The sequence below is a fragment of the Balaenoptera musculus genome, chromosome 11 (genome assembly GCF_009873245.2).
Source record: "Balaenoptera musculus isolate JJ_BM4_2016_0621 chromosome 11, mBalMus1.pri.v3, whole genome shotgun sequence".
Taxonomy (NCBI): domain Eukaryota; kingdom Metazoa; phylum Chordata; class Mammalia; order Artiodactyla; family Balaenopteridae; genus Balaenoptera; species Balaenoptera musculus.
Window position 1 is genome coordinate 76,641,693 of NC_045795.1, and position 19,825 is coordinate 76,661,517.

Genomic DNA, 19,825 nt, shown 5'->3' on the forward strand with positions numbered 1-19,825 from the left:
GGTGTTGGGGTTCTCTTTGGGTGTTAATTTGTCAAAGGCTTCAGGCTCTCCGAGTGTAGGTTCTAGAAAGGTGAAAGTACTGTATCTTAGCCTACCAAAATACATCTGCATGCTTTCTGAGGTTTTCTGTTTCAATAATGCAAATTAAACAATAACTTACAACATGTCTACATTTCTATTAATTTAAATGTAATACTTTATATTAATTAGTTGTTTTTAAATCCTTACACTGATTTCCAGCAAACACTTATTAGGGAAGAAACCTTTTAAAATATACATTAGCTGATTAGTAATGAAAAAGGTACTATTATTAATGATAATGTTTATAGTTTACAGTGTGTTTTGAAGTTTACAGTACTGTCTCTGGGAGTTTAAAGGTAAAGCATATGAATTGCAAAGAGCACAAATAACTTGCTCCTGGCTCTGAGCTTCTAAGTGTCCGAATAGAGTTCAAACCCAGCCCACTTTCCCTTTAATGAGAAGGAAGGGGGTCATAGATATACCTTATGGTATACGAATACCTGGAGTCAAACTTCATAGATGGACTCGACCTGCAAATCAGTTGCAGACTGTTGTGAATCTCACAAACCTTTAGCCAATGGCACCAATTAGACGTCCTCGTCTCTAGTTCTAAGGTAGTTAGTTATCTCCCTTGGTCAGCAACGTGTCAGGGCATCCATTATGTTCATTAAATTACCATCTACTCTGCTAGAATAGATATTAGTAAATTTTGAAGTAAAAGCTCATTAAGTCTTATCCTTGAACTAATGCTGTCACAGGAAGTGAACAAAGACTTTCGGCTGAGGTCAGCACCTTCACCTCAAATCCATGGTACTCTCCTATTTGAAGCAAGCCATATGTTTGGCTCCTTCCAAAGAGTTTGATGGTCTTTTTTAAATAGTGACTATTTCAAAATGTTGACCTCTTAATTAGAAGAATTAGGATTAGTTAAGTAGCCTAAGTAAGATCCCTGGAAATGTGACAACCAGCAGTAGTGTTTAAATAACACAGTCAACCTCAGAATAACTGGGTAGTTACTACGAGTCTACGAAACTTTAGGATATGCAGTTATAGCACAAAGTTAGGGCTGCTTCTAGAGTTTTTTCCCCCACTAATCTGGGTCAGCTTTTCATATACCTTCTGGATTTTACTAGCTTTTATCAATTCAGACCAAATTCTAATGTTGCTGCCCAGCTCCGTGACGGATTTTGCTGTTCTGATAGTACTCCAAGGATCTGTCCTAAGTCAGTAATGCAGCTAATGTTATATTTCATGGTAAGAGAAGACGGAAAGAAGGAAAAAAAAAAAAAAACCAACAACAACTAGTTAAACAATTTAAACAGAACTGTTTGATTCATTTATCTATATTCAGCTTTGGGGTATATTGTCTTATTGAGTGATTTTTATTTTATGCTACATGTTGACTGTGTCACCTCTGGAATTAATCAAATGTAGCTTGTTCTTAGGCCTAAGCAAGAAAAGAGCAAATTCATCCTACACTAGTGTCTCTTCACATATCATATAGGTGAGCTGGATTAAAAGCCACCTAAAGATATGCATTTGTTCATTTATCCACCATCTTTAAGAGATAAGTGATTCCATTAAAATTATTTTTGTACATTACTCAAGCACATTTGAAGTTTTTTAATAGTTGTTAGCTCTAGTACAACACTGAATGCCAGTTACCTTTCAGTTTCCATCTTACCTACTTTTTGAACCTCTAAATACTCCTTCCTGACGGCCAACAAACACACACCTCAAATCTAGCATGTATAAACCCAAACTTACCTTCCCAGCCTGCTCCCATCCACCTAGTTGTACAAACCAGAAACATATCAGAGTCCTTTTCTGTGCCCCCTCACCTCCAGTTATCATTGGCCACCAAGTCTTGTTGATGCCTACCAGTACACTTCCCAAATTCAAGCTAGTTGAAACTTTACTTCTTCAGCTATCATCCCAGTCCTCCACTGATTTACTTCCTGCAGCCCACCTTAGCCCTGCAAATACTATTCTAAGTGCCCTTTTATTCAACACACACTTCAAAAGTCACTCTCTTTGAACTGTTTCTAACTCAAACCAGAGGGGATCATCCACAAACATCGCATCTTTACCAAGGCCATTCCTGTTTATCATATCATATTGTAACTACTTGTTCACATGACTGTCAACCCACATTGCTGTGACCAGCCGTGCTAACTTATTCATCCCATTCTCCATAGAGTGACACACAGTGGGTGGTGGATAAATATTGGTATGAATTGGTACCGTGCTTTCAAGTTAGGATGACTTACGCATTATTCAGGATATGTGCCTGTATATGAACTTGCCCCAGACAGCCTTGCTTTTTGTTTTGGTTATTGGTATTTTTCCTGCTTACATTCATCTGTGAACTATAAAACCAATTTATCGACACAAAGTTTAAGTTCTGTCAAAGATAGCAGCGGGCAGGCTTGGAAAGAAGGCCTGAGTGCTTCCACTGAAAGTCAAAGAGTTGAGTTGAACTTTTAGTGCACAAACTCTGTGATGTCGATCTGGTCGGTCTTCACAGCTGTGTGCCAGGTGGATGAAGTTTCTAGGTAAAATGATCTAAAGGTAAACTTCCTCAACAAAAAGTAAACTGATTCTGTTTGAGCACAGGCACAGCTTAAAGGCAAACTGCTTTATTCACGGCATCCTATATTTGTCTGCTCAGGACAATTCTATCCAGAGGCTGATCTGTATCACTACTGTCAAATTTTAAACACAGAGCCTACAAGATAAATTCAAAACACAGCATGGTTCTTACACAGTTTTATGAGACACTAGTAGATTAGACCTTCACTTGCAGAATGAAGGCTAGCTTTCTGTGCAAATACTTATGTGGATTCACTGTGGAGCTATATCTATCACCCTGTTGGAGGCCATCGTGGGCTAATTTCATTTAACAGTTTTCAGAGTGGGATCCGAGGGTCCCTGGTTGGGAAGGAGGTCTCCAAGGCCCTTTCAAGAGATCCAAGAGGACACAACTGTTTTCATAATACAAAGATACCAGTTGCCTTGTTCACTCGTATTGTCTTGAGTGTACAGTGGAGTTTTCCAGAGCTACGTGACCCAGGAGGACATCCCCACTCTGACAGCTAATGGAATGCGTGCTTGCATGGTTTTGTGTTTTAACACTTTCTCAGTTCTAACATCTGATACAGTAATTATTGACAGATAAAGCCCAAATAAGCAAAAGCTCTTTGGGGGTCTTCAATAAATGTTAATTTTAATTTTGTCCTGAGACAGTCCAGAGGAAATGCTGAAATATATGGGCTGCATTCTGTACCAACTGCTGCAAAGACACCTTCAAATCACAACTAATCGAGTCCTTCATTTAATCCTCAAAATCACCCCACTGGGGGGGGTAACTTTAGGATCCCCGCTTCATGCATGAGGAAATGGGGGCTGCGTGTGTAGGTATTAGGCCCTGTGTACACACATATCCAGTTACTAAGTGTCAGAGCCAGTCCCAGCTACATAATGTGTGTGGGGTCCAAGGCAAAATGAAAATGTAGGAACCCTTGCTCAAAAATTATTAACAATAAAGATTTTCCAATTAAAGAAACAATCCTATTTACCAGCACATCAAAAAGAATAAAATACCTAGGAATAAACCTACCTAAGGAGGTAAAAGACCTGTACAGAAAACTACAAGACACTGATGAAAGAAATCAAAGATGACACAAACAGATGGAGAGATATACTGTGTTCTTGGATTGGAAGAATCAATATTGTGACAATGACTATACTACCCAAAGCAATCTACAAATTCAGTGCAATCCCTATCAAACTACCAATGGCATTTTTCACAGAACTAGAACAAATAATCTTAAAACTTGTATGGAGACACAGAAGACCCCAAATAGCCAAAGCAATCTTAAGAAAGAAAAACGGAGCTGGAGGAATCAGGGTCCCTGACTTCAGACTGTACTACAAAGCTACAGTAATCAAGACAATATGGTACTGGCACAGAAACAGAAATATAGATCAATGTAACAGGATAGAAAGCCCAGAGATAAACCCACGCACCTATGGTCAACTAATCTATGACAAAGGAGGCAAGGATATACAATGGAGAAAAGACAGTCTTTTCAATAAGTGGTGCTGGGAAAACTGGACAGCTACATGTAAAAGAATGAAATTAGAACACACCCTAACACAATACACAAAAATAAACTCAAAATGGATTAAAGACCTAAATGTAAGGCTGGATACTATAAATCTCTTAAAGGAAAACATAGGCAAAACACTCTCTGACATAAATCACAGCAGGATCTTTTTTGATCCACCTCCTAGAGTAATGGAAATAAAAACAAAAATAAACAAATGGGACCTAATGAAACTTAAAAGCTTTTGCACAGCAAAGGAAACCATAAGCAAAATGAAAAGACTACCCTCAGAATGGGAGAAAATATTTGCAAATGAAGCAACCGACAAGGCATTAATCTCCAAAATGTACAAGCAGCTCATGCAGCTCAATATCAAAAAAACAAACAACCCAATCCAAAAATGGGCAGAAGACCCAAATAGACATTTCTCCAAAGAAGATATACAGACTGCCAACAAACACATGAAAGGATGCTCAACATCACTAATCATTAGAGAAATGCAAATCAAAACTACAATGAGGTATCACCTCACATGGGTCAGAATGGCCACCATCAAAAAGTCTACAGACAATAAGTGCTGGAGAGGGTGTGGAGAAAAGGGAACCCTCTACACTGTTGGTGGGAATGTAAATTGGTACAACCATTATGGAGAACAGTATGGAGGTTCCTTAAGAAACTAAAAATAGAGCTACCATATGATCCAGCAATCCCACTCCTGGGCATATATCCAGAGAAAACCATGGTTCGAACGGAAACATGCACCCCAGTGTTCACTGCAGCACTGTTTACAATAGCCACGACATGGGAGCAACCTGAACGTCCATCAACAGATGAATGGATCAAGAAGATTTGGTACATATATACAATGGAATATACTCAGCCACTAAAAAGAAGGAAATAGTGCCAATTGCAGCAACGTGGATGGACCTGGAGATTACCATACTAAGTGAACTAAGTCAGAGAGAGAAAGACAAATATCAGATGATATCGCTTCTATGCAGAATCTAAAAAAAAGATACAAATGAACTTATTTACAAAACAGAAACAGACTCAGACTTTGAAAACAAACTTATAGTTGCCAAAGGGTAAAGGTGGGGGGGAGGGATAAATTGGAATTAAAATATATGCATTACTATATATACAATAGATAACCAACAAGGACCTACTGTATAGCACAGGGAACTATACTCAGTATTCTGTAAGAACCTAAATGGGAAAAGAATTTGGAAAAGAACAGATACATATATATGTATAACTGAATCACTTTACGGTACCCCTGAAACTAACACAACACTGTAAATTAACTATACTCCAACATAAAATAAAAATTAAAAAAAATTTTTTCCAGATGGCAACACCAGAGCATTAAACTAAGAAGTTTAGTTTACGCAGGACCCTCCTAAGTAGGGGACCCATCAAAGCACAAGGCCCAACACAGCAGCACAGGGGGCAAGCCAGGAAGCTGGCACTGGCTATAGTTAAATCCAGATCTGTCTAATCCCACTGGTTAACGCTGCCTCCCACTGGTTTTCACAGTAAGCACTCCTGTCCCTTCTGTCTTCGGACTGTGTTTTGCTTTCTGTACTTTCTCATTCACTTCCAAAGTTTTAATTTCTTAAAGTCCTGTGGTTTTGTGCTTCCATTATTCCCCAGGATTAATGGATACTGAAGCTTTAGCTCTGTTTTCCTTCCTGCCGTAATGATTTTGAAGGGAAGCTTCACTTCCTTCATAGTGACAGGGTTATACCTCTGCATTGCATTGTTAGTTATGATTTTTAAAACAACATCGTAAAAGCAAAACAACAATAATTGTAATTATATGAAGTAGTAAAAAGTGTAATTAAATGGCCATAAGTATTATACACACTGATGATACAAGGAACCCCAACGTGTCTTAAAATGAATATAGACAGAGCCACCTGAAAACATTACTGAATGTCGGGAACTTAAAGTACTTTCATTTCTTTGAGGCACAGACAGGGGAAGATGAAAATAAACAGCACAGCGCTAGTTAAGGAAGTATTGCTCTCAGTGGGGCCCTTTGAGAAAGTGGCAAACAAACTACCAAAACCAGTGAATTTATACAGTATTCTTGTTTTAGCTAAGTTGTAAATTACCTGTATCACTTTTTCACCAAGTCCCTGTAATTTGAAGTGCAAATGCATGAAACTTGACAAACATCCTTTAATCCTACTTAATTCCTAAACTTCTGAAAGAGAATGGCCTTTATTTTTTCAGTCTTTAAAGACTGATACTTTAAAGTATGTATGCATTTGATTGATTTGACCTAGTTTCTAGTCCTGTTTAAAGTCTTATTTTGTAGGTACTTCCTTTTATTTAGGTACTTATTTAAGAATGGCTAAACACAGGAAAGGCAACCCAAGCAAAGGCCAGAGTAATCCCACGTGGAGTGCACAGTGCATAGTAAAATACATAATACCTGACTTTCCTATCTGTATGGCTATGGTTAGCTTGAAGCGGGAAAAAAAAAAAAAAAATCCTAACAGTTTCACTAGAGCAGATTTAGCAAAGATTAAAGGGTTCAGTTCTTCCCCTATTGAAAAAAAATCCATACAAATGATTGGGGGCGGGGTGGGGAATTCCTAGCTCTGCTAAAATGAGAAGGTAAACCCGGTTCAGTTTAGAATCTGAAGAAAGACAACATGATGAACAAGAACAAAAAAATACAGTGAATCAGAGGTAATAGAGCAATCATAATTGGATTTTGAAATAATATGCTCAGAGATCTAAAGGAAGACCATATGAGATGAATTAAAAACATATTAAGAAACAGGAACAAATTAGAGGCTAAGAAATGGAAAATATGAGAGATGGGCTAGTAGTACAATGGACAAAACCACAGTCAGACTCGGATATGGAAGCCAGATACAGAAGTTCTAACATTGGTCTAAGGGTGTGATCCATGGAGAGAGAAAAAAGATGAAAGAGGAAGAAATTAATAGCTGAAAAAAAAATAATGGCTGAGATTCTCTAAGAACTGAATAAAGGGATGAGTTCTTAAAATGAATTATCAGGATACAATGAACAATAACATTCAGAGAGAAGATCTGAATACCATAATTAACAAGGCTGATCTAATAGTGACATATAAAAGTATGTACCCCATCGACAGATGAATGGGATAAAGAAGATGTGGTACATATATACAATGGAATATTACTCAGCTATAAGAAAGAATGAAATAATGACATTTGCAGTAACATGGATAGACCTAGAGATTATCATACTAAGTCAGTTAGAGAAAGACAAATACCATATGATAATCACTTATGTGGAATCTAAGATATGGCACAAATGCACCTATCTACAAAACAGAAACAGACTCACAGACACAGAGATCGGACTTGTGGTTGCCAAGGGGAAGAGGGGGAAGGAGAGGGATGGACTGGGAGTTTGGGGTTGGTACATGCAAACAATTGTATACAGAATGGATACACAACAAGTTCCTACTGTATAGCACAGGGAACTATATCCAGTCTCCTGGGATAAGTCATAATGGAAAAGAATATTTTTTTAAAAATGTATTTATATATGTGTATAACTGAGTCACTTTGCTGTACAGCAGAGACTGGCACAACACTGTAAATCAACTAAACTTCAATAAAATAAATAGAATTTAGAAATAAACATTTCTAAAATTAAATACATAAATAAATACATATTAAGAGTATGTACCCAAGAGAGACTTATGGAGAGACCATATAGTCTCTTCAAACACAAATAGTTTATTCATAATTACTGACCATAAATGGAATTTTAATATGTTCCAAAAAACTGATATCATACAAGGCCACATTCATTGATTATATGCATTAAATTAGAAACCAACAATGAAATGAGACCCCAAATTCTTATACCCAGACACTGAAGTCCTTATGGCTAGAATTAGAGATAATTGATGGTTTAAAGAGGTAATGAAAATAGAAATTACGGACTCCTAAAACTAAATGATAATGAAGGCACTGCATTTCAAAACCTGATAGGATATATACTCAGAGAAAAAATGTATAGCCTAAGCCTCATATATTGGAGAAAAATTTTAAAATAAACTAAGCTTTCAACTCGAGAAGCCAGAAAAAGAACCAAATAATTCCACAAAAAGTACAAGGAATTAAAAGAAAAGCAAACAGTAATGAAATGGGGGCAAGGAGGAGACAGACTTCATTGCTTAAATTTTACTAACAAAAGACACAACTTTGGAAATTGGTGAAAAAAAGGCGGTGTAATTTATCATTGGGAAGAAAAAAAATTTACCATTTATCTGTAGTTCTCAAATGTTTTAAAAATTGTTAATTTACATAGGTGTGATAATATCTTATCTTTTAGAGTTTTATGCTAAATTATTAATGAATAAAATACCTGGGGTTTGCTTCAAAATACATGGGGAGGGGCTTCCCTGGTGGCGCAGTGGTTGAGAATCTGCCTGCCAATGCAGGGGACACGGGTTCGAGCCCTGGTCTGGGAAGATCCCACATGCCACGGAGCAACTGGGCCCGTGAGCCACAATTACTGAGCCTGCGCGTCTGGAGCCTGTGCTCCGCAACAAGAGAGGCCGCGATGGTGAGAGGCCCGCGCACCGCAATGAAGAGTGGTCCCCACTTGCCGCAACTAGAGAAAGCCCTCGCACAGAAACGAAGACTCAACACAGTCATAAATAAATAAATAAATATAAGCAGTCATTTACATTAAAAAAAAAAAATACATGGGGAGGAAATTGACATGAAACAACACCAGCTATGAGCTGATGATTGTTTCAGTTTAGTGATGGTGCAGTGAGGGTTACTATGCCTTGTATACATTTGATATTTTCTTTAATAAAAGGTTAAAAACAATAGAAGTATTTTAAAGGAAATGAAATAAACATTTAAAACTATTTATAACTCTATACCAATAAATTTTTAAGCCTACCTAATCAAAGTAAATGATATTTAGTGAACACAATGTACCAGTCAGTCTCTGTTCTGAGCCATTGACATGTATCAGCTCAAATGTAAGCTCTAGTCTCCCGAACTATGAGACCTTGGCCAGTTACTTCCCCTGGATGTGCCTCGTTTCTTCAACCTCAAAATGGGGATACTAATAGTACCTGTAGTACTGGGTTATTCTGAGAATTAAGTTGACACATGTAAAGTACTTATAAGAGAGCCTGGCACATAGAGTTTTCAACCCGTTAAGGCCCACTAAGTTTTGACCAGTCTACGTTTGAACAACAGCACACAGAGAGAACATTTAATGTGACCTTGATTAAGAAGACAAACAAGGCTAGCACCAGAATGGAACAGTATAAGCCAATGTTACTTACTTGAATATGGGTACAAAGGTCTAAAAAAAATACTGTCAAAAACCCAGTGTGTTATAGTAAGAGAATTATATACATCATTAAAAAGATTTATCCTAGGAATATAGAGCTGCTTAAATGGTACCAAAAATTGCTCTCAGTGAATTCAGAACATTATTAAAGGAATTTTTTTTTAAATCAATAGATGTTCAAAAACATACAATAAAATAACACCCATTCATAATCCCCTTCCCCAAAAGAAAACACTCTTAGCAAACGAAAAGTCAAAAGCATTCTCTTTAACTTGATGTTACTTCTCAGAAGCCTATAGCAAATATTTTTATTTAATATTAAAAAATTAGAAGCTTTACCATTAAAGAACACAATATGACACCTCTTCACAGTGTTAGAATGCAAAACTATTGTATCCTAGCCAATACAGTAAAAGCAAAAGATGTAAGAAGTATAAAAGAAAGAGACAAGTGGCATTGCTAGCAGATAAAGACGTAGCCAACTTCCCAGAGAATCCACAAATTATTAGAACTTAAGAAGAGTCCTGCATGGCTGGATACAAGTTCACCACGTGAAAATCAATAACTTTCCTATATATCAACTGAAACCAAACAGTAATGTCGCAAAAAGAGGCCATTCTTTGGAGTAACAGAAACTACCTAGGATTTACCCTAAAATGAAATTGGCAAAAGACTACGTAGAAAACTGTAAAATCTAATTGAAAACTATAAAAGCCCTGAATAAATGGAGAAAAGACATCGTGTTCATGAACAGAAAAACTCAAAAAGATGTTAATTTCCTCAGATCTATCTATATATTCAGTGCAGCCTAACCAAAATCCCAACAAAACTTTTTGTGTTCCTTGACAGCCCAGTATCAATCAACATGAAACAGGATGGGATGCGGTAGAAGCGTAGAGGTATATGGAAACGAGTGTACAAGTGAAAAATGAAAATATGTATGTTTGAAGCACTAAAAGTGAAACAATAAATATAGAGGCAGCCAAGACTATTGTGCAAACTTGCTTTATCAGGTATCAAGACTTACTAAAAACCTATGGGAATTTAAACGAATGTGGGGAAATACAGTATAAAAAAGCAGACAAGCAGATTAAAGGGCCAAAATAGAGAGTTCAGAAATAGGGCTGCATATATGAGAATTTAGACTATTAAAAAGGCAGCTCAAATCAATGAGGAAACATGAGACAATTCAATAAAAAATGCTGGCACAGGGACTTCCCTGGTGGAGCAGTGGTTAAGAATCTGCCTGCCAATGCAGGGGACACGGGTTCAATCCCTGGTCCTGGAAGATCCCACATGCCGTGGAGCAACTAAGCCCATGTGCCACAACTACTGAGCCTGCGAGCCACAACTACTGAAGCCCACGTGCCTAGAGCCCGTGCTCCGCAACAAGAGAAGCCACCGCAATGAGAAGCCCGTGCACCGCAACAAAGAGTAGCCCCGCTCGCCGCAACAAACACCCAACACAGCCAAAAATAAATAAATAAATAAATTTAAAAAAAAAAATGCTGGCACAGAGGGAGCAAAGACTGCTGCCATGTCCTGCATGTCCTGCCTGCTGCAGTCTGCGCATACAGTGGGATGTCGCTCCAGGACCTTGCTTCAGACATGTAAGCTCCCCCATCCATTAAACCTTCGGTGTCTCTGTTGCTGACTCGGGCTCTTTCTTTGGTCTTGAGGCTGGGCAAGTACAGGGCCTGCAGGCCTGTGGCGTGCAGCCCAACAACCGTGAACTCAGGTAATCTGTCAATGTAGCAGGCGTCAATCCCATATGTGGAAAGTGAAAGAAAGAGTATGTGTGAGATGGAAAAGATTCAGAAAAGGCTGAACATGTTTATGGAGCATAGAAGACTAGTTATCAAGGTATAGTTGGATTGCCAGATGTATTAGGAAGTTACTGGGTTTTGTGATTCTGTATTTAGAAGAGGATCAATATTCTAATCATGTGCTTCATCTGAAGCACCCACTGAATAGGGAACAATTTTGAGTCACTGGGATTGGTGTCTTGATCATGAGATACAGTAAAAGGTCAGGTAGACTTAGGAATCATTTGTCTTAATAAATATAGGTTTAAATAAGTAAATGGGGATGATATTAGGCTAGGCAGTAGGAATGAGGAACGTTAGGGGCTGATGGATGGAAAGTGGGGAATGGAATATTGGATTCCCATGTGGTAGGAGAGCTTGTACATGGGGAGTGATCCTGTGAATGAGCTGGAAGTAGACAATGTTGTGGTTCCTGGATGTGGTCTCTGATAATTGATTTTATAGGTCACATTCATGGTGAAAGCTAAGTGTGGTATGTATTCCTAAAGATGACCATTTTTATAAACGTTAGGTTGGAAAACAAAGCAAAATTTGCACTATAGTTGTGGCATTGTCTAACCATGGAATTTGGTGATATTATTCCTTCTGAACCTTTGTTCACATTATTTGTTAAATAAACCAAATCAGCACATTTTAAAATGAGGATTAATAAAGCAAATATATGTTAAAAAAATGCTGGCACAAGTGGTTATCCATTGGAAAAATAACTAAATTCAGACCCCTACCTTACATCAAAACAAGAATAAGATTCCAATGAATTAAACAATTACATGTAAAAAAAAAAAAAGGAGAAAAATATAGGAGAATATTTTTTAAATACTGGGGTAAAGAAAGCATTAACAAACAAGATTCCAAAAAAGCTAAAGATTGATAAATTTGATTATATCTAAACTACATTTCAGCATTAACAGAAACAACCACAAACAATGCTAAGAGAAAGTAGAGACTGAAAAAAATACTTGCAACATGTACTGCAGATAATATAAAATAACTCCTAGAAATTCATTTAAAAGAGACATACCCAATAGAAAAATGGCCGAAGTATATTAATAGGCAGTTTCAGAAGAGGAAATACAGATGGGTCAATAAACATAGAAAGATATTCAACTCCCCTGGTAACCAAGGAAATGCAAATTAAACCAACAGTAAGATTCAAGTTTTCACACATCAGACTGGCAAAAGCCAAACTTTAAAATGATGAGGAGAAACTAGTATTCTCTGGCTGGGAGGAGTATGGACAGGTAACAACACGTGGGAGAGAAATACCGCAGTGTCTTTAAAACTAAATGGGCATACCCGTGACCTAGCTCTTCTCCTCATGGTAAGGTGCTACTCTGTACTACTCTGCTATGTGCACAAGGCACAAACAACCTAAATGTCCATCCATGGGGAAGTGAGGACATCCGATATGCATGCAGCAGATGAAATAATGAGCCAGATCGACATGTACTGATATCCTTAAATCTAGGAAGGCTGTTCCTAAATGCATAACAGTTTTTTCCCTTAGACAGATTACCTCTGAAGTTGGGGTGGTGGTTAGGGAGACGTTGGCTTTATTTGCATTACAGAAGTAAAAACATCTGTACTGTTTTAATTTCATGTAAGAATAAATTTAGAAACAATATTTAATAGTTATTAACAGAACAGTGGACACAGGGCATCTAAATTCTAGTCTTATTTCTGCCACCAACCAGCAACACCTCCTTGAACAATTCATTTAATCCATCTGTTTTCTCATCATTAATAGGGAAACTATGTGCCACACAGGTTCCTGTAAAAACTGAAGATGCCAACCTGGCCTGATGAAAAAGTCTGCTACCCTTCTAAGCCTTTTTTGTGCCTGTGTGTGAAGCAAAGAGAACCATATTTTTCCAAGAATTTTATAGAAGGTGCTCATACTTGGAAACTTCCACTTCAGTGCCAAAAATAATTACTAAATATGAAACTCATTTTGGAAATTCTCTGACTGCATTTTAAGCCACATATTTCCATTTTTATTCATATTCTGGAAGTCCAATTTATCCCTTCGGGATTGGTAAAAAAATTTTTTCCAGAGCCTTTCACCACTTTCTACTTGTCTCATAGCCTCTAGTTAAAATTCTCGTATTATTTTTCCTACTATATCACCCAGCTTGTCCCCGACATCAAATCTTCTTACAGCCTTCCCAAGTCTAATTTTGAACTTCTAACTTCATATTAGACATCAAGCTAAACATCTGGTAAGCCCGTCTGAGAGATGTCACATTCAGAAACAAATGTCACCTTTACGCTAACCTCTAAATCCCTGCCCTTGTCCAGCATTTCATTCATTTTTGTGTTCTAGAGTAGATATCAATACAGTCTACCTAGCTTCTACGGAAATAGGTGATGGTAATTTTGTTCCAATATATTCTGTCCTTTAGTGAATCTGAAATAGCTTTTTTTTGCCTTCCCAAGGTACGGCGCAGTTTCCGCAGGAATGCTGTGTGCCCTTACCACCTTGTCTCAGCAACTGGAGAATGAAAATGCTGTGGATGTGTTCCAGGTTGCAAAAATGATCAATCTGATGAGGCCTGGAGTATTCACAGACATTGTAAGTACTTTGCTTATTTGTGACACTTGTACATCATTTGAAACTCAGCCTCACCCTTTAGAACAGTGGTTCTGATTGGGGGTGACTTTGCCCCCCGGGGAATGTTGGGCAATGTCTGCAGACCTTTTTTGGTTGTCACAGCCAGAGATGGAGTTAAGTGAGTAGAGCCCAGGGATGCTGGTAAACGTCCTGCAACACCTAAGACAGCCCCCCACAATAAAGAATTAGCTGGCCCACGTGTCCAAAGGGCTGAGGTTGAGAAACTCTGCTTTCTAAAATGTAGTATCCTCTGATTATAAAATATGGATATCCTATTATCTTAGTGGACTGTCAACACTGAGAATTCATTCCAAGGTAACAGAGATCAAAAGGACATGAAGAAGGTGTAGGTCTTGATTATAAAGGATTCAAGAGATTATTTTTTAAGTGTCTGAACTAGCAGAGACATAATTCCTGTTTCTCTAGTATATTTTTCACATTACATTTGTAGTCAGTATTTCCACCTAAGATGAAATAAATGATTAAGCTGCTCTTTGGCTCAAAAACTGTCTCCCTCTTGTTTTCCAGGAACAATACCAGTTTGTCTACAAAGCAATGCTCAGCTTGGTCAGCACTAAGGAAAATGGAAATGGTCCCATGACAGTGGACAAAAATGGTGCTGTTCTCATGGCAGATGAATCGGACCCTGCCGAGAGCATGGAATCTCTAGTGTGATCAGAATCCTGAAAGGGCGCTTCATTTGTAAAACTTCTGAAGACTGAGAACTTTTTTGAGGCCTTTTTTTGCCAGACTCTACGTTATACAATAACCCGGTTACTTTTTTACACTGATAAAAGTTTTGATATTTATTTTTTGCCATTTTATGTCTTAATGGTATCCTACTGAGCATTTGCACCTCTGTTCATTTCACACAGTGAAACGCGGTTTTACCTAGTTTGCACTATCTGATCAGTGTTACTGCCTATAATCTAATACTAAAGCAAACCCTGATGTGACATTCCATGACAGCACACATGCTACTTTTTAATTCAGTACAGTGAAGGTCTTTGTTATGACAGTGAATCTTGGTTCTTTTAATTATTATTATTATTGTTGCTAAAGCAGTTGCATTCTACTAGCGGGCAAGGCTGTACTTTTCCTCAGTTCTCCTCTTCTGTTTTTTCAAGGCACTGTTCAATACTGTATGCCTTCTGTATTTTAATGGAGTGGATGAGCATTGTTTTCTTTTAAAGAATTGCAGGTGTGGGGAAGCTACTCTGAAGGTCTGTCAAACCTCATGGCCTTGAAACAGTTCCATTTATGATGGTGAAGATAGCCATTAAGAAATTAGAAGGTTTGAGTTGTTTCATGTGAACATCACTTATTAGTTACAAAAGTTATATTCATAGCTTAAAAAAATGCCCAATTGTGTCAAAATAAAAGATATCTCTGTATTACAGTTTTCACAGTAGCTATGTGGACAGTGTGTGTTGTTTCCATTTTGACTCTCTGAAATAGCTACACCCCAAAATCAGGGCCATCTTTTACCAAAGAGAGATGGCAATATTTTATATAACTCCAGATATGAAACCCTTTAGTGAATCTCCATTAATGCTTCATGGTTTATAATACCATACCCTCATGGCAGGTGGAATAATGAAAATCTTTGCAGGTGTGTAATTTTGAAACTAGTCCTCTAAAATATTCCTATTACTCCTATAGCAATCTAATAAAAACTACCTATATAGCTAACATTCTTACATTCTTTTCTTTCCTTTTTTTGCCAAATGTTTCATGATAAATCTCATAATTACATGCATTCTTCTACTTACGATTAAACTGAGAATACTGTATTAGCAAAAGTCTTTGGGACTATCTAGATTCCCACACATGGGTAAACCTGATTTGGAGAGAGAAAATTAGAATCTTGAGTGAAAGGTGATAGTGACATTTTCAAACAATTTTTAAAAATAGGAGACAGCTTTGTAATGCTTTTGTGTAGTTTAGCCTCAAAAACAGATAAAAAGACACTGCTCATCATGACACAGAGCCCAAGGAAGTAATTTCTTGGAGCCATATTCACCCTGCTGTACATCATGGGAAAATTAGGAGCATTAATAAGAAATTTCACAGTTCAGTTATTTAGAAAAATAAGCTACTTACTGAGATCTGTTTCTTCGACTACACATTTGCTCTTGAGGGATGACTTCTGTCAGAAGTGAAACCATCAGCAGAACTGGGCCTGTTAAGAAGAAAAGGGTTTTGGTAATTTTTTATGTCAATAAACTTCAACCAAAAGTCCATACTGGCTATTATCATACCATCTGGATAGGCATTAAAACATTCATGATAATCAGCCTTGAGATTCTGTTTATCTTGAGTTGGGTTTCTATGAAGTTTGTCAGAGTGGACCTGAAGGAGCAAAGCTGCTAAGGAGAGAGAGGCTACAGGACTAGCCCAGGATTTCTAACACATAGGCCAGGTCAACGGAGTTTTCGTGAACTACATAACTTGCCAGGGTTCATCCCGTCTTTTCATCACATAGATTCAGCCGCACAGAACAGTCCACTGTTAACGAACTGTGTAGGCTAGGTTGAGAAAAGCTGTACAAGTGAGCCAAGTTTGCTAAATTGTATGTGCTAGAGGACACAGACACCTTTACCGCCCCTCTGCTCCCATCTGAGGTGACACAAAGAAGCTCTGCCTAACACTTAAGAAAAAAAGCTTTAACGTAGGAACACTACAGTTGCCGGCTGGCTGAGGGAAATCAGTAAGGGAAAGGTTTCACATCATGGCAAGAGCTGGATCATTTTACTCAATTAAGTAGGTTCCTCTAGTTGTATAGAGTATTGATATGAGCTAATTCTCAGTAGATGGTACAGTGGACTTGAGTTTCAGAAGTAACATTCAAGTTGGGGTTCATGGTCCCTCTGTCATTTTTTCTTAACAAAAGTAAACACTGGTTACAAGACACATGGCAAGTATTCCCTTCTGTGCTATTACAGAGGGCTCAATTCATGGAAATGCATACCCTCCAATTCTGTGACCATCTCTTCCAGAGGTATCAGAATCATGATAAAAGAGAGATAGCTAGTAAATACAATAGAAACATTACAAGGATGGCTTATAAGTTTTCTGTGAGCAATTGTGTGTCTGTAGCGGTCTTGAACCAAAGTCTACAAATCCTGACACACTGAACTATGAGCAATTGCTATTTGCCCATCTTGCCAAAGTGGTCCAAACACACTTCACTGAGGATAGTTATATTCAGCTGTTCCTCACTTTGACCATGGAGTGTATCCTCACTATTATTCTTCATCTGTTATTGGCAAATATATGCTTGCATCTTTCCAGAGGCAAAGATGGTGTTCTCTTTGAGACATAAGCACATTGCTTAACTACATAACAAGGTTATTACCACTTGCACTCAGGAGGAAAGGAAATAGCTATTGCAAATTAATCTGTGCTATGTTATAAAAATAAGCTTTTGGGAGTGTATGAATTTAGCTCTAGGTAAGCAGAATGCACACATCATTCAAAACTGAATTGCAAAGATCAGAACAAGTGGCCATGCTGGACATCAGAAAAAACACACCTTATTGCCATCAAGAGAACTCTCCTTCATCTAAAGGCCATAATATCATCTTCTATATTTTAAAAAAAAGTTTCCTTCTGAAATTCAACATGATTAAAATTAGGTGAATTGGTTTTCCTAATTTTTATGTCTTGGCGCTTTTAGAGTCTATTTCGAGTTGAAAAGTCCAGCAAGGTCAGAGAAGGTTATGGCATTTAAGGTCTGGCTGTTGGAGTTTTTAGCCCAGAGTGACATACTGAAATCAACAAATAACCTTAATTACTTTATAATGACACAGCACAACTGCCTTGTTATGAATTTTTTCTTAAATGCATATACACTGTATTTAAAAATTAAAATATAGATACCAATTTACCAAAGATACATACTACTAATTCTAAGCAAAAAATTAAAAAAAGAAACCCAAACTCATCATAATTTAAGAAATAATAATCAAAATGTAGTTTGTCTTAAGAATTTAGCAGTTATACTGGAAAATGCATTTTCAACTCCTATGTCCTAAAGTTTATGTTCAAATGGTGCCAGTGAATTTTTATATGAAGGGAAAATGCCTGCTTTTTTTTTTTTTTTTTAAACAGCTGTAATTTCACTTACCCCTTTGCGCTTGCCCTTAGTTGCCACTTAACATGCAATATTGGCTTTACTTATCTCTAGAAAGAAGGCATGCTACAAATAGGAAGGAATTGTAATAATGATATTTGGCCTCTACTTTGTCTTAGCTGTTAAACTGTTTTTAGTATTTTTGTTAAATATTTGCAAAGGGAAGCATTTTCTACAGAGGATAATTAATTTCAAGAAAAATATCTTGAGTTTTAAGAAATAAACATCTCCAGAAAAGGAGACGGCCGATTTTATAAAATGTCGCAACTCTCCAACATTTGGGGTAGTGACTCCTTTTTTGTTAGGACATTTGAAACTAGCAAGCAGCCATTGTTTCTAAAAAAAAAAAATTCAGCCTTCATGTTGATTCATGTTTCTTTCACTTCATTTTGAAATAGCTAAAATCATTAAAACTGTAAATATTTTGTTGCTTGGATAAGCATCTTCTGGGAACTTTGTATCTATGGTATATAATCATAGAATTTTATATTTTCATATAAAGCTAATTTTTTTCTAGTTTCAACTCTGTCATAGTTTTTTTTTTTGTTTTTTCCTTTGTGGTGGATATGTGAATTCAACTTTCTGTGTATTGAAGTAGCAAGAACCATCTTTGCATTCCAAAAGAATCCAACATGTGTTATTTCTTTGAGGAAGTGATTGTGAAAGTTGGGTTTTCCTTTTTAATTTCATTGACCATTTGTGCAATAGGAATTAGACATAATTAGTCACTGAATACAGTTGTTGCATTGACCCATTTGGAAAAAGTGGTTTTTTTGGTTTTTTGGTTTTTTAATTTGTTCGGGGGGTTTTGTAACCTGAAAATTTTCCCTTTTTTCTTCTGTTTAAAACTATATCAAATCATTCTATTATAGTGTTATTTAATATGTAAATTGTATTGCTATACATAAAATAAAGTATGGTTTTTGATGTATTCATTAGTGCTGAGCATTTCTATGAAAATATCTACATCCAATAAAATCAGATTACTCGTTTCTCTTAATAGATCACATTTATACCCACAGGCCCTTGGTCTTCGTTTTCATGGTAGTAAAATGATTATTAGGAGCCATTTTACATAGGCAGAAAACCAGAAGTGTCTTTTCTGAGTTCCTCCTGCTTTAAAGAGTAAACAGTGACCACATTGTAACTGCATGTTGAGTCAAACTTTATTCGCTTTATGAGTCTGCTGCTAAGTTATAAGTAGAATTATTATTTTCTCCAGTGTATCAACTAGATTTGTAGCAAGTTCTCCCTCTTAATTTTTACCGTGTAGGATGAAGGATATCTCTTGGCAAGACTTTGGGAGAATCTATGAAATACATATATAGGATCGCTATGATTGCTTCTACTTATGAGGAATTTTGCAATTTCCAAACAGGAGTCCCAAACTTGGCAGCTTGGGTCCACCATTATCTCTGAACTTTTAGAGGCCCCACATCAGGAATTCAACTCTCATTATCAGGGCTCCAATTTTTCTTTCCACAAAGATAAAGAACTGATAGTTCATTCTCCATAACTAACTGGGAATTTAAGAAACAGTGTATTAACCTTTTCCAGTAGTATCTAGAAGAAAGACCAACTCACCACAAAAGAATCAACCTCTCTAATTATATAACCCTAGTCTTCCTCAAATTACACCCATGGGGACTCAATACTCTGTATCACAGAGTACACAAGAGGTCACAAATTGTTGACCTGTAGATCATATTCACTCTACAGATATATTTAGGCCATAATTTTAAAAAGTCTTCTTAGTTTCCAACATGTAAAAAAACAAAAAACTTTTTCGTTA

At 37.0% G+C, this 19,825-nt stretch overlaps 1 protein-coding gene across 4 annotated transcripts in view; it reads left to right on the forward strand.

The window, feature by feature from the left end:
- PTPRG (protein tyrosine phosphatase receptor type G) overlaps positions 1–18,964 on the forward strand; it is a 721,438-nt gene extending 702,474 nt beyond the window's left edge. For all 4 annotated transcript variants that reach the window (XM_036869404.1, XM_036869405.1, XM_036869402.1 and 1 more), the window contains 2 exons: positions 13,724–13,859; positions 14,427–18,964. In XM_036869404.1, coding sequence (XP_036725299.1) covers positions 13,724–13,859; positions 14,427–14,573 — 283 coding nt within the window. In that variant the 3' untranslated portion in view covers positions 14,574–18,964. The remainder of the gene's footprint in view (positions 1–13,723; positions 13,860–14,426) is intronic.
- The last annotated feature ends 861 nt before the right edge of the window (positions 18,965–19,825 follow it).